The sequence below is a fragment of the Nuphar pumila genome, chromosome 7 (genome assembly GCF_984573655.1).
Source record: "Nuphar pumila chromosome 7, dmNupPumi1.hap1.1, whole genome shotgun sequence".
In the NCBI taxonomy this organism is placed as follows: Eukaryota; Viridiplantae; Streptophyta; class Magnoliopsida; order Nymphaeales; family Nymphaeaceae; genus Nuphar; species Nuphar pumila.
The window spans coordinates 123,613,387-123,630,135 of record NC_143255.1 but is presented as its reverse complement, the minus strand read 5'-3'; the positions used below and the strand labels follow the sequence as shown (position 1 = coordinate 123,630,135).

General features: G+C 36.2%; 1 protein-coding gene across 1 annotated transcript; it reads right to left on the bottom strand.

The window, feature by feature from the left end:
* Positions 1 to 15,778: 15,778 nt before the first annotated feature.
* Positions 15,779 to 16,153, bottom strand: LOC149833299 (cysteine proteinase inhibitor A-like). The gene has a single exon (XM_090013408.1). The coding sequence runs from the start codon at positions 16,151 to 16,153 to the stop codon at positions 15,779 to 15,781; it is 375 nt and encodes a 124-aa protein (XP_089869534.1).
* Positions 16,154 to 16,749: the final 596 nt, after the last annotated feature.

Here is a 16,749-nt window from a genome sequence, read left to right as displayed (position 1 = left end):
TTTGAGTTAATTTTAAGTTAAATTCTGATAAAAAAAGAAAACATTCAAGGAAAATATGATGAATTTTGAAAATGGATCCAGTGTGGATCTAGTGTTATTTTATAAAAGATAAAAACACTAAGTCTTGTTTACATCCCGACTATGGCCGTTGATGTAAATCATCAACTTAGGATTAATTTACCTCTTACGAAATGGTGCACGTGTCATTCGTGTTGCCATTTGTGAGAATTTGAAGAATAAAGGCAAAAATGCATGAAAACAAATAATTCATGATATTTACAATGCTCATTCATTCTAAGGCAGAAAGTATAAATTCTCATTCAAATATAGCTATTACATCATTTAAGTTGAATTTTGAAAGTATCAAAAGTCTTTATTCTAAGAAAAGAAATCCTGCAAAAACAGAGTTAGCATATCACAAGAGACATCATATTTTGAAGTTAAGATGAAAATGGTGGGATACTCTTGCCTATGTTTCAGGCTAATGAAATTATAATGTTCCATGAATGAGAAAGCATTAAAGTGTATTGAAATGATGGGATGAATACCCATAATGCCTATATGATACGTTATGGAAAATGCAAATATGAGGATAATGCACATATGACATGCAGAGGAAGATGCAGAAGAAGATGAGCTGGAGATGCAGCCAATGAGTGCTAAATGGTGAGGATATAGTTTATAATGAAGATAAAAATATGATGGAGGGTACACCTTAACCCCATATGGGATGCCTAAGACTAATGAACACAAAATTATTATCAATAAAGTGGAAGAATATTCAATAGATGCATCGGATGGTGAACTATGATGCAAGAAAGAGGAGTTATGGTAGCAGCTATTGGTGATGCCGCAGGTGATCAGGGCAGTGTGACCCTGGGATAATGCACCGAGTGTACACAATTATGTTGAACATGCAGCACTACAACACACAGTAGGGTATTGGAGGGCTAGTGGATGCTGGAATGTGAGGATGTGTGCTGGAATAGTGCAGAGATGATAGAAGGTGCATAGGTTTATGTAGGTGCGGCAAGAGCTGTGATGATATGTATGTAAACGAAGCTATTTATTCTAAGTAATGCTGAAGATAGTGTGTGATGTTGTGAGAAGAATATGTTTAATAGGTGGAATGGAGTGGGTAACAACATACTGTAATGGGGTATCATGCCTTTTTATGAAGGAAGTGGGGATGGCTCGCTGTAAGTGGTTACAGCAGATAGGTGGAGTGTTGTTATGGAGTGGAAATGTATGAAGGAAGGCAGTGGAAATGGGATGCGTAGGAAATGAAAGCAACTGATATGCTGTTGCAAGTAACAGGTAAATGAGTGTACATCATGATGTGCATATTGGCAATTGAAAGTGAGGGAAGTATTGAAGGTGGAAGGGGTATTTGCAGGGTGCACAATTGGCTGGCACTGGGATAGCTGAAAATGTTATGAAAAGTGTAGTATAGTGAATATCCCGAATGTAACATTGATGTGAGTATGCCAACGGTGGTAGTGATGCCCACAGTGGAGGTGAACTTAATGAATGTTTTACTGTAGGTCTGTGGTTTGGGTAATTTAATAGTGGTGGAAAAGGTGAAGGATGGGTTACAATTGCCCATGAGTCACATACAAAGTACTACTGGAGAGGGTTTTAAATGAATCGTATAAACAATTTGAAAACACATGCAACAAATAGTAATCTGATATAACGATCATATGTCATATGGTGATCAAGGCTTCAGCAAATTGAATTTTTTTTTCATCCTTGACAGAAGGGTAATAGGCCACTCTCTCACGAGCCTAGCAATTGAGTATTTTATGGTACTCTTGTCCGACTCCACCAAGCTTACCTAGCTAACCAGTGTCCAATTTGGATAGGGCCGAGGAAAAGATGTGCCACATAATGAGGAGACAAATAGAAAAGAAACAAAAGAAGAAAAGGAGAAAGAGAAAGAAGAAAAAAAAATGCTCAGCAACAGTCCTCCACATGCCCGAAAAGACACCACACTTTGCAGCTAATGCAGGAAAGATAATCTTAGTGTACCAGACCATTTTCTATAGACATTCGAAGCTTTAGGTCAGTCACATGTGCCATGAAAACAACTTTAAGCCCAGAAATTTACTGGTTTTGCTTTTCAACCTAGTGAGGTGATCACAAGTTTCTACAGTGAGATGTTTGGGTAGCAAGAGGCATCCAGAATATGACGATTGTAAGCACGATTCATTATTAACAGAGGGACAATTCAACATATAATGCAAAGAGAAGAGGAAAATGCTTTTAATATATAGGTGCACTGAAATATATACATATGCTAAAAGAGATGTTACAATTGATGCACAAATATCCAAACCAAATGCTAATGTGCGGAGTTTAACTTACAGTGAGATGCACAGACATTGCAGGGATATATAAATAAATATGAGATGGATCATATGCAGATGAGGTACGACTAAAGATGCTACTACCCGATTGCAGTGAATATACATAAGGATGAAGCAGAAAACACATAGATGGGAATAAGATGAGTATTGAATATTGCAAGTGTGTGTGAGAGTATAGAGATGAATGGAGAATACGTGCACCTAATGTGTATGCCTGCTGTGGGAGTTACAGGTGTTGTGCTAGTGAAGGGATATGCTTATTAATTTTGAACTATCAGAATACCTGAGCAGGTCTCAAGTTTTACAACAAATCAGAAGTCTTGATCGTGAGTCCACAAGGCGTCCAATCTTGGCTCGTCACGTAATGTGTTGCCACAGTGAGTTTAGAACCTTAGGATGAATTTTACGAGTGCTTTGCAGATGGTAGAGATTATTGGGATATTTTGAAGACTCTTTACTCCAGCGTTCCCTGAACAATCTGGTTCTCTTCTTACATTGCTCATTTCACAAACATGCCAGTTAAAGAGTTACTGATGGTTGATATGCAATACTTGCTGCCAATTGTCTTACGAAGACAAAACATCCTTAGTGAGCAGAAAACGAAATATTGGATGACCAAAGGATTCACGCAAATAATGGGCATGAAATCAGTGTAGTTTATGCAATGAAGACAGATGATGATAATGACCTGGAATCTTAAAATGATGATGCAGAAATGATATACTGTTACATTGCAGTGGATGGAGATGGGGTTATGCCGAGCAAGTTAAGAACTCAAAAGTATACTGACTTCTATGATGTAGTAATTCAAAAAATGTTATAGGAGAGAAGACAACAGATGCTGAGATGATGGATGTAAAATCACACAGAGATATACAGAATGCCTGACACATACCTCCAGCAGTGGCTCAAAAAAAATGGTATGAGATTAATAAATGGGGCTTATGAACTAATAAAAAGAAAGGGTGAGGGGAGGTGATGAAACATTAAACATAATATGCAGAACCTAAGTAAGATAGTTCGTAAGTAAAGGGGACTTGATGATAAAAAAAAAAGGGAAAACAAAATAAGCAAGATGAAATGATTAATGGCAGACGCAACATTATCCTCTCAATAAAACATTACTCAGGTGGTATGACATCCATGCTCGTAGTGAAAATACCAACCAACCCAATGTATCTAAAGCAGCGACCATCAGAGCATTTTTTTTTTTAAGAAAGAGAGATTCAGCATATAACTTAAAAAAAAAAGACACGCAGGCTCTACTCTTGATTACCTCCACATACATCTCTTCTCTACAGACCTAGCTCCCTTAGACTGGTACCAGACTGTCCTCTACGGACCACATCGGCATTAACAGGATGATACACAGGTTGGTAGAAATGATTTATAACTCGTGTGCGTGCATTCCCACGGAACTCAATATTCTTGAGCCAGGATCCTGCTCGCCTCCATCACGTTTTCAGGGGGGTAAAGGGCCATCATGGTATGTGATTTCAACACAGATCTGAAGCATAGTAAGCTTGCAGATCTGTTGTTTAATCGGGAGATAATGCATATGCCAAATTGGGGTAATGAGTAATAAAAAAAATGAAACTACGATGACATACCACACAAAACGAGAAATCTGATATTAAAAGAAGGGAACATCACATGAACAGGGGACCTAAATTCGAAAAGAGAGAATGAGGCCTTGAATCAAAGGGAAAATGAAATTGAAAACAAGTTGTAGAAAATATCGACTCTCATAACACAAATAGAACGAAAAATGAACAAATTATGAAACAGAGATGGTGTTGGAATCTGAGGATTCCTATTGATATTGCCCATTGGAAGCTCGAGATTGCTACAAACAACACGATGCTACCAAGGGTGCTCCAATGGGGCCATAAACAAGAAATTTTAACAAAAAAAAAAGGAAAAGAGAAATAAAAAAAAAGCAATGAAAGATAAACTTCGCTTGTTGAATGAATTGGAATGAAAAAGAAATACCAGAGAAGAGAGTCAATGCTTACCGTGAACTGACCCGGATTGAGAGGTAAAATGGAATTTCTCCTGGATATTGCTATTCCTGTATTCACTTGTGTCTCTCCTGAGTGACTATTTGCTCTTTAGTCGTTGATGGGGAAGACCGGGAAATAAGGAGTTGAAGAAGAAGTAAAGAAAGATGAATCGAGAAGAATGTTGTGGAGAGGTGGAACGCGGTGAATGAGAAGAGGCCTAGATGCCTCTTCTTATAGAAGAGCTGGAAGGATCGATAAGGAGGGAGGGCCTCTGCGATTTTCTTCGTAACGGAAAAGCCGTTAGGCTTATTTTCAATGGAGGTCCAACATTTTTTATGAAATTTTCCAAAAGAGGATTTTATGTTTTAATGTTTTTCAAAAAAAAAACTATTTTCCTCAAAAAAATGCTTTCTTTATGTTTTTGAGAGAAGTTCTAAAAAATGCAAGGAAATTTTAGGGAAGCGGGACCCAAATGAGGTCTTTGAAGCATTTTTACAAAATTTTTGTTTTAAGATTTTAATTTTTTTCTAAAATGAGGTTTTTGTGAAAATGCAGTATTTGTTTTAGAAAATGAACCTCAAAATGGATCTGGACCCTAGATTGAGTTTGAATCTCGGATTATGATTGGATCTAGACAAAAACATCCGATCACATTCAAGAATTGAATTTTTGAACAATAAAAGATTCGGGACCATAATTGGATCCGGATATCCGATTTGGATCAGAATAAAGAAAATTGAGTCTGGATTCCAGTGAATCCGAGAAATGAATGAAATTTTGGTTAAAAATTGATCCAAATTATTTAGAAGACGGAGGTCAGGGGCAAAGAAGGAATTTTTGGATTTTTGGGAAAATTTGGGGTGTTCACAACAATATAGCACACTATCACACAAGTGTAATATAGATGGCACCTGACCTATGCAAAGACATTTGCACATCGAAATCAAGCATAAGTGTGTTATTTTACCTCAATGTGCTTTCGTTACATTCATGAGCATATGTATACGATTTTTGACGAATCTCATAAACATTTTCATCGCATTGTCGCCTAGTTTTTGTCATAGGCTTTGTAGTGTTTTTGTCATGCTTCTTGTATATGCATAAACTTGTGAATTCTTTCAAATTTCATTGACTAGAGTTTAAGTATAGATATGTCTAGTCTTTCTAAGGCACAACATTGTGTAATCATAAGTGTTTGATTCTTGAATCATGCTATATCAATTTACTCGAGCGTAATCGAGTATTGAATACAAACTCTTTTCTTTTCTTCGTAGTTTGGACACTTTGTTCCTAAAGTGTGTATAAGCTTCGTATTGATACACTTTCTAAAATCTTATATGCTTTTGCAAAGAAACTTTTTGTATACTACAAATGCGATTTTCTAAAAAAAAAAAAAACTGAATGTTGGTTTCTTTCTTTTTCTTCTTTCAGTTTTCTTTTTTTTCTTTTCGTTTTTCCTTATCTTGATTTTTCCTCAAGGTCAAACCAAATGGTTGTTGGTCTGTCTAGGCTGATATGGGACAAACAACATTTCCTTTGAACCAAGGTTGGACTGAATTACTTGGTCTAGGCAGTTCCAACTAGATTTGGTGCAGACCAACTGAACCCAGTTCAATTGGCTATGCCGACCATTTAAGTGTCCCAAGTCTAAACTGAGTTTGGTTCAGACCTGTGTGGTCTGATTGGGGCAGGCCTAGTCTATACCATACTGGTCCGGACTGGTCTGTCCAACCGTGTAGGCATATTCGAGTGTTTTTGAAAAATTGTCCAAACCTTTGAAGATTTATTTGCAGATTTACAATTTCAAAGATGAGACCTTAAGTTTAGCTTTGTGAATAGTATGTTGAATACCTACTCCATCTCTTGAAACCTTAATTTTTTATTTAACTTGAAATTTGGAATTTGAGTAGTTAATGTCTAAATAATCACTTCTCATTTTGGAAATCTATATTTATCCAAATTTCCAAAAAAAATATTTTCATTGAGAGAATCATTTCCAAATTGTCTTTCCATTGAGTGATTCATTTCCAAACTCCTTTTCCATTGAGTGAATCATATTCATCCAAAATTTTCATTGAGTGAATCATAATTATCCAAATTTTTCAAATTCATTTTTCGTTGAGTGAATCATAGTCATCCAAATTTTTCAAATCCATTTTTCATTGAGTTAATCATGATCATCTGAATTTTCCAAATTCATTTTTCATTGAGTAAATCATGATCATCCAAATTTTTTAAATTCATTTTCATTTAGTGAATCATATTCTAATCATACAAATTCTTCAAGAAATCAATAAAGTCTTCAAAAGCATTTTCCCTTATTGTTTTTGTAAAATCTTCAAGAAGGCTTTCTAAATTATTAATCTTCAAGAATTACTTTCTCATATCACATTCATCTAAAAATTTTGAGAAACCAAATGCTAAACTAAATTCTATCTTGATCATGTGAATTACTCAAAGCATCAACTTTCGATTTACAACTTAAATCATACTTATATGAATTATTATTAATTCATTTTCCTCACATGGATTTCATCAATTTCATATGAATTTTGATAATCAAAAATCCAATTTTCATATTCACATTAATTATTTTTAAGAAAACATTTCTTATAAATCAATCTCATCATCTTCACATGAATTTCCATAAAATCAAGTTTTAAATTCTCATATTCACATGGATTTCAAAGAGTCTTTCAAATTATAGATTACTATGGTTTTCTTAAGTAAGCTTAGGTGAATTTAAGAAAATCCTGAGATGCTTAAACTCTTTAAGAATGAAAACTCTATGAACCCAACTATTTTTTTTATGGTTGATCATGGTTCTTGAAATAAGAAAACACTATTGAAATGGGTGCTTCTCCATTTCAAACATGAACATTTTCAAAATTGTGTGGATTAAGAAAGAGACATAAGATGGAAAAATAATAATATGCATATTCATTTTCCATATCCACATGTGTTATAGAAACACATGTTTATATAGTTGAGGAGAAATAAAGGATATAAGAGAGACAAAGGATTGAATAATTATCAAGATGCATAAATAATAAATTTATTTACTTTGACTTGTGAACTACGCTTTAATCTTCTTCTCTACTTTGATCTTTCAACTTACTAGGAGGGTAGAAAAGAGTTTCAATTGACACCCTTTATATATATCATTAATGTAACATTAAGCTGTTTAACATTAGATATATACATCATTAAAATAACTAACATTCTTTTAAAACAATGACATTTTAAAAAAATGCAAAGTTATTTTTTTGAGAAATGAAAAGGCAAACACCTTTTCTAAAAAAGTAACTTTTTGAACGTAACAAAGTTAGAGTTTTTAACTCAATAAGCAATCATGTATTTAAAAAAATATTTATTTTTTAAAGGCCTTTTAGTCATTTTAATGAGGTTGAATCTCTCTAATGTTAAACCCAACTAGTTTAACGTTAGATGACCTATATATATATATATATATATATATATATATATATATATATATATATATATAAGCAATTGTAGTTTTTATCAATGTTGTCTCGGGATCATTTGGCTAAAAATTGAGGTGAAATCAGCTAAAAAATAATTAAAAGTATCTTGTGTCAATTAAAACGTGTCATATGTAAAAACTATTAAAATAATATTAAAAATTAAGTTTAAGCATTTTTTATATTTATTAAAAAATGACCTATTCATATTAGTATCGCAAATACAAGACAATTCAAGCTGATACTAATAACATTGGTTTTTTGCACAGTATTCATAGAACCATTAAATTCTCCACTACCAACACCAGTCCCCAAACAAAGCCTAAGAACCATTTTTGTTCCAAAGTGCCACAAGTAACTCTATTCATTAATTGAATATCCCAGTGGTCAATATTTTCATTACCGGATCATTTGTAACTCTATTCAAATCCACTGCAATTTACTGAGAAATAACCCTTCCTTTCGTTTCAATCTCATGGATCTGAATTCAAAACTTCCACCATATGTTGAGACCGGTCTTCTACAACCTTTCCTTTTCAAAATTTTTTGCTTTCAGCTGCCCATTCCTTCAATATGATGATTAGGGTTCTATCTCAATCAAATCCATTTTTTATCTTTTGAGCTAAAATTATTGCATTGGCTGAGACACACACACACACAAACATATATATATATATATATATATATATATATATATATATATATATATATATATATATATATATATATATATATATATATATAAGAATTGAACATATTAGCCCATCTTTTCTGGTTCTGCCCCACTAGGCCTCAAAGTTTAAAGTGTTTTATGAAAGATCTGAACCGTTAGATGTGTTTAGCATTCTCAATTTAGTGAGAATCGACCCTTGGATTATATTTTTTTGATGAAAAAATATATTTTTATGATCTGTAAAAAATTGTTGTCTTTGTAGCCATTGATTTTGGATCACCGAAAAAAACTATATACTAATTAGATTTTGATTATCCAAAAGTTGGTTTCTACAAAACAAAACCTATAGATCTCTCTCTCTCTCTCTCTCTCTCTCTCTCTCTCTCTCTCTCTCTCTCTCTCACACACACACACACACACACATATATATATATATATATATATATATATATATATATATATGGGCATTTACCAATAGGGGCTCGGTGTGATTGGTAGGAGTTGTCAGGGCACGTCTCCCTGTGGTGGAATGTTGCATATTTAAAGCCTTTCAACACACACACACACACACATATATATATATATATATATATATATATATATATATAGTGCTAAACAAAACTTAATGTTTATTAAACATTACTACTTAAACATTGAGAAAAAGGAAACCCTACCCTTTCTCTTCTCTCTCTACCTCTCCCCTCTCATATGCCCATATACCTCTTCTCCTCCCACTCCTCTCTTGCCACAATCGTTGCGCCCGCCACCACCACCACTATGAACCATCGACCGCCGCTGCCATTGTGGCCTTCTCACCACCCTTGCCTCCTTTTCATGAGGATCTCTTCTTTAATGAACAATGCTTTTTTGTTGGTCTTTCTTCAAACATTAAAAAACAATGGTGATTCTTGGAGCAACAATTAAAGTAGAGGTTTTCATCTTTTCAACGAATAAAAAATCAGATTAATCAATTAGAGTAAAAGGTTATGACCAAACAAAGTGACTTGTTTAGTAAAAAACCTGTTTGTTTAGGTAAAAAAAAATTATTTTTCAAGTAAGTTCTATTTTGATTGAGTTTTTGACAATTAAATCGATTGGTTTTGGTTTTTCACTCAAAAAATGAATTAAAGTTGAGTATGTTAGCTTTCAAATGCAATAAAAATCACCTCAAACGGATATTCGGATATGAAGTTATGGCTGAAACACGTTTACTTGTTGAACCTATTTTTATCTAGTTTTAATAAACGACAAATCATTTGTCGTTATTACTTTCATGAATTGTCGTTATTACTTTCATGAATTGTCGTTATTAATAATAACGACACAAAATCGTGTGTTGTTATTACTTTTTTTTGCTCTGCTGTTTGGACCAGGGATGAAGGATATGAAACGGGAATTGAGGCGGGGATGGTGGTTAAAATCAAAACCCGTGCGAGGATGGCCAAAAATTCAGGTTAAATCAGCTAAAAAAATAATTAAAAATATTGTGTCAATTAGAACTTGTCATGTGTAAAAACTATTAAAATAATATTAAAAATTAAGTCTAAGCATTTTTTATATTTATTAAAAAATGGCATATTCAGGATAGTATCACAGATACAAGCCCATTCTGATACTAACAACATTGCTTTTTACGCTGTATTCATAGAACCATTGAATTCTCCACTACCAAAACTAACCCCCAAACAAAGCCTAAGAGCCATTTTTGTTCCAAAGTGCCACAAGTAACTCTTTTCATTAATTGAATATCCCAGTGGTCAATATTTTCATTACCGGCTCATCTGTAACTCTATTCAAATCCACTGCAATATACTGATAAATAACCCTTCCTTTCGTTTCATTCTCATGGATCTGAATTCAAAAATTCCTCCATATGTTGAGACCAGTCTTCTACAACCTTTCCTTTTCAAAAAATTTTGCTTTCAGCTGATGATTAGGGTTCTATCTCAATCAAATCCAAATTTGATCTTTTTCGTTAAAATTATTGCATTGGTTCTCTCTCTCTCTCTCTCTCTCTCTCTCTCTCTCTCTCACACACACACACATATATATATATATATATATATATATATATATATATATATATATATATATATATATATATATATATGAGAACTGAACATGCCCCACTATGCCCTAAAGTTTGAAGTGTTTTATGACAGATCTGAACCGTTAGATGTGTTTAGCATTCTCAATTTAGTGAAAATCGACCCTTGGATTATATTTTTTTGATGAAAAATATTTTTTTATGATGAAAAAATATATTTTTATGAGCCGTAAAAAATTATTGTCTTCGTAGCCATTGATTTTGGATCACCGAAAAAACCTCTACAATGATCAGATTTTGATTATCCAAAAGTAGTTTCCTACTAAACAAAACCTATAGATCGCGCACACACACACACACACATATATATATATAGGCATTTACCAGTAGGGGCTCAGTGCGATGGGTAGTTGTCAGAGCATGTCTCCCTGTGATGGAATGTTTGCAGGTTTAAAGCCTTTCAACACACACATATCTCTCTCTCTCTCTCTCTCTCTCTCTCTCTCTCTATATATATATATATATATATATATATATATATATAGTGCTGAACAAAACTTAATGTTGTATCCAACATTACTACATAAACATTGAGAAAAAAGAAACCCTACCCTTTCTCTCCTCTCTTCCTCTCCCCACTCGGACTCCCACTACTCTCTTGCCACAGTTGTTGCGCTTGTCACCATCGCCCCTATGGATCATCAACCATCGCTACTATTGTGGCCTTTTCACCATCGATGACCCCTGCCCCTTTTTGTGAGGATCTCTTCTTCTTTAATGAACAATGTTTTTTGTTGGCCTTTCTTCAAACGTTTTAAAAAATAGGGTTTTTTGAGGCTATGAAGTGGAGTCGAGTGATTCTTGGAGCAACAATTAAGCTAGAGATTTTCATCTTTTCAACGAATAAAAAAGCATGAGACTAAAAAGTTATGACCAAACAAGGTGACTTGTTTAGTAAAAAGCATGTTTAGTTAAAAAAACTTATTTTCCAAGTAAGTTCTATTTTGATTGAGTTTTTGACTATCAAATCGATCAATTTTGGTTTTTCACTCAAAAGTTGAATTAAAGTTGAGGATGTTAGCTTTCAAATGCAATAAAAATCACCTCAAACAGATATCTGGTAGGAAGTTATGGCTTAAACAAGTTTATCTATCGGACCTATTTTTATCTAGTTTTAATAACGACAAATCATTTATTGTTATTACTTTCATGAATTATCATTATTAGTAATAAGGACACAAAATCGTGTGTTGTTATTACTTTTTTTTGCTCTGCCTCACCTTGTTTGGATCGGGGATAGAGGATATGAAATGGGAATGGTGGTTAAAATCAAAACTCGTGCGGGGATGGACTTACGCTTTCCCCCACCCTGCACCATCCTCGATCCCCGACTTGCCCTGATCCCCGCCTTGCCCCGCCCCGCCTCATCCCCGATCCTTCTTTAGAGATGGTAGTAGACTGAGAGGAAACAAAGCCCCACCCCGCCTCACTCCGTTTGAACCGAGGATGGAGGACATGAAATGGAGATGAAAGTGGGGATGGAGGTTGAAATAAAAACCTGTGCAAGGATGGAGGGTAGGATTTTGAGACGGGGCGGGGGTTGAGACCTTGTCCCCACCTCTGCACCGGTCCACTGCCATCCCTACACATAGTGAGCCCTGAACTGTGTCTTGTCATGGTTTAAAAAGGGTCCAGCGGCCGAAGCCAGATTAAATGCTGGACCAGAGCTAGCATCGGGTCGGGTTGCAAATTCAGGTCCAATGTGTTTTTCTTGGAAAAGGATCTCAATTGTGTAAACAGATGGGATTCAGACTTGTGTGGTTGGACTGTATTTGTATTTGGATTTTGATGCAGATCAAAAAAGTGTAGCCTGTTCAAAGTCTCATTTGGATTTGGATTTCGGATCAGCAACGATTCATCATGCGTCTGCTAGTTTTTTGCCCTTAGCAGTGGACCAGGGCTTCAAGTCCATGGGCTCTAATGGACCTGATCCGGGCTCAGCCATCCCCACTCATTAATATCACCTGCCATCGATAACCAAGTGGATGGTCCCCAGTCAACATATGGTTGGTTCACTTCACATTGCATCTTCCATTAAAGCGTTTGGAGTTTTGAACTGATAGTGATAGTTCGAAACTTCGAAGAATTTTGAGTGGAAAAGTGATAAAATCCAACGGAAACACGCGTTTTGGATCGCGATGCCTCCCATTATCTGATTTCCGAATTTCCATTGTTTGGAAAATGCCAATGTAATTGCACCTTCTCCATCCTAAATCTGTTTCCTTGTTTATGTCTCCCTTGTCTTTTGAAGTGGGAAAATAAGAAAAGTGAAGGCGCCAAAGTGAAAATTCTAACCTTTCCATCTGTTCTAAATGAGAGAAAGTTTTTGAAAGAAAAGTTTTTCTAGAAGTTTGATTTTTCATAGGAAAAAATCTTTTTTCATTATGGCAACCATTCGCCTACAACACATCTCATTCCATGGGCTACTATAGGAAGAGTTTCATTGATTCCTCCATCTTCATCTTCCTCCCACCCACCACCATGTTCAGGTCACTCTCTCCCATTTTTCTCACAATTTTCATTCTATTTTTTTCATGCTAAACAAAACAAGCGTAAATTTTTTATTTGTAAAAGTTATTATAGCAAAACTTTTCATAGGCAAATTTTTCTTTTCCTATAAATCTTTTCCTTACTTTCAAACATGCCCTTAGATGATTTTTTTTCTTGGCCAAGGAAAAATCCCTCGTCACCATCCACACATTTGCAGGCTTTCCATCAGTGAAACCCTCAAGGTCTCTCCTGTTCATCAGGGAGTTACCGAGCTTTGACCTCGCGGCAAGGAACACCCACCATGCGTTTTGAACCACCCAACCAAGAAGGTGGGAGCCCTTGATGAACTGATGCAATCTCGTTGTTGGTATATATGCTCAGGGCTAGTAAACCAACTGAATAGATTGTCACTAAGCTCGGTTTGGCTTGTCACCAACTCGTTTGTGATCGGTTCATATAGCTGGTGAGATGAGTCATGAGCAGCTCGTTTAGCTTAAACGAGTCAAGGTCGAACACATTGCATCTTGCCTTGTACCACATTGTTTTGTGTTAGGCACGGGAGAGCTAGTTTACATCAAATATATATATTTTTATGTATGATATATATTTTAAGTGTAATATATAAATATGCACAAAATATATATACAAAGAGAATGATCAAGATAAAATATATATACAAAGAGAATGATCATAAGAAAATATATACATAAAATATGACCCATTAATTGTTAGGTTTGTTTGGTAGCCCTATTATGCCTATGCTAACCAAAACTATGAAGAAGCAAAGATTTAAAGTGAAAGTTAGAAAAAAAAATCAAATGAAGTTTTTGAATGTTCAACCATCTGTTCTCTAAATACAACCCCATAATGAATACTTTTTAAGGCAAAAGAGAGAGAGCCTAATCTAATATGAATCCCAGACAGATCCGATCTTAAAAAATACAAATAATTTAAAATCCAAATGATAGAAATGCATCATGATCTAATGTCGAATGAGCATTACAGCACTAATGATTCATGAGTCGTGGTCCATTTATTTCTCAACATGCTCTTTGCTTTCTGTTGAACACTCCAACAATTGTCACTAAAACATGGTATTACTTGTGTAGTTGCATTGCATAAACAAACAAAGTCACTTGACATCAAGAATGAAGTCCACTCCAAGTTTGAACCCCAATATTGCTAAGCACCAGTCTTTGGTCGCCACACAACATCAAACAGTTCTCTCAAAGACGTTTTCCTTTTACGGGGCGAATTCAGTCCACGTCCGCACACCCACGCTACGTAGGACGCGGGGACACTGTTTTGGTGCATCCCACGGATGCAAAAACGACTGTTACGTGCCCCCCACGGAACAGCGAAAGACGGACAAGCATGGACACCCAAAAACAAAACAAAAAAATAATGGCACGTGGACAGGATGGGACAGCATGTCCTGTCATTTTCAGGGATGGACAGGACGTCCCACGCTGTCCTGTCCATCGCTGTCCGGTATTCAAACGCTAGTCTTTAAAAAAAAAGACATTTCCCTTTATAAATGTAGTGGGTAATATTATATTGTTAGACATTTAAAGGTTGAGCACTGCTGATTGATACCAACTGGGAATGTTCCTATATGAACAAAAATATCTTGGCAAATTTGAGTTAACGAATGATGGTGACCAAATTCAGGTTTCCAAAATGGCCAAAAATTTCAAGTTTTTCGTTTGGATTATTATACCCCTGTTCTCTCCTCCTAACACGCGTTTGGGGGAGTCTAAGATCCAAAAAATGGTGTCATTTGTAGGAAGAACGTTGGGGAGGCAAAACTGTGAAACGGCTCTTCCACCAATTAAGCCCAAACCCTGCATTACAAATTTGCAAGACCTGCGCTTCTCTTTCTTGGATGATCTCTAAACCCCTTACATCTCTCTCTCTCTCTCTCTCTCTCTCTCTCTCTCTCTCTCTCTCTCTCTCTCTCAAGCAAGGTATAATTTTCTACCCTTGCTGGGAAGGAACCTCTAATTGCAACTGGTAGAGAGAGGTTGTTTTGACCAAATCTGCAGCATGATCAAAATAGTAAGAATTGACCCTTGAATCACAGTTTTTCAAAGTAAAAATATGTTTTTTGAGGTTTGAAAATTTGGTATATTGTACATTGTTGATTTTTCAATCCTCATAAGATTTGAGATATAGGAAGGAAAAACATGATTTAGATGTTAGATTTTACTAAACTTAATATTTAGATCACATCAGAAGGGAGTCGTGCAAAAAAACTGAAAAAAATAAAAACATTATATTTTTTAGCCAAGGGATTCCTTACCGATGAGGGTAGCAAACATTACCCTTCAACCACAGGATATAATATGGTAATTTGCCACAAGCAACTTCGATCATAAAGAAATAGGCCCTCGAAAGCATCAAATTTCTCATAAAAACCCAAATCCCCACGAAGACGATACCAAAAAAAAAATCTTCGAACATACACAAAAAAACATACAGAATTCACCGAAACAAAACTTTCACAGAATCACATACACAAAAAACCACGCACCCAAATACATAGAACGCCACCAAAATCTCAAACCCCAGCCTGAACCCAATCCACTTTACCCAGAAATACACACACCCAACTTCACCGAAAACCCCCAAACTCACATAGAGAGAGATGGCCATTAAGCAACGGGGTCAAAGGAAAGGAGCTCCTTGGACCCGAGCCAAGCCCTGACCCACAAGACCGCATCGAAGAGCTTGGTGGCACCACCGTCGACGGCCTGGATGCGAAGGTAATACTTCATCCCCGCCACCACCTGCTGCTGCCCAGACACCACCTGCAGGAACGAGATGCTCGCGTGCTGCTGCTTGTTGTACTCGTCCACGGAAAACCTCCCCAGATCCTGAACCTCTCTGTTCGACTTCACGTGGGGGATGTCCGATCTCCCTCCAACTCTGCCCCCCAGTTGGGCGTTGCAGAGAGAAGGGCAGACGAGGAAGACGGTGAAGGAGAGCAGTAGGACGAAGGAAGCCATCGATGAGACGGAGATCGCCATTTGGGGAAAGACGTTTGCTTCGGGAGAAAGGCAAGGGAGAGGGAGAATGGATGTTTTTTTATAGCCGTTGGCTTCGAGGAGATTGGGTTTGTGAAACCGGCGTGCCGCGTTCGTGGATCCAACGGCGGTGACAGGCTCCTTTGGACCTGATGAACGGTGGTTAGGGGTTCCAGACCCAGGTGCGATGTGATTGCACACTTTGAGTGTGCTGCTGCATCCGATCACCCACCATCTTTGGGGTACATATAGGGGTGTCAAAGGGTGCGATACCCACTAAAATGGGTGGTCCAAACTCAGATCCGACTAAGTAACCATATACCGATGAGGGTATCGAATTCAGATCAGGTCTGACCGGACTTTTCATAAGAAAAATCGTGCCCAGATCCGATAAAAAATACATAAATCAGATGGATAAATATTACATAATATTTCCTGGTGTTTGGATGTTTGCAAGTCTTTCTGTTCTCCGCGTAGCATTGTTATTCGGTATAAAAGGGACCTGGGTCGAAACTTAGGGCAGTCAACTGGTCGGGTATCCAACACATCAGGGTGTACCCAAGCACGCCCAAATCATTAGTTGCTTGAATGGGATTCGG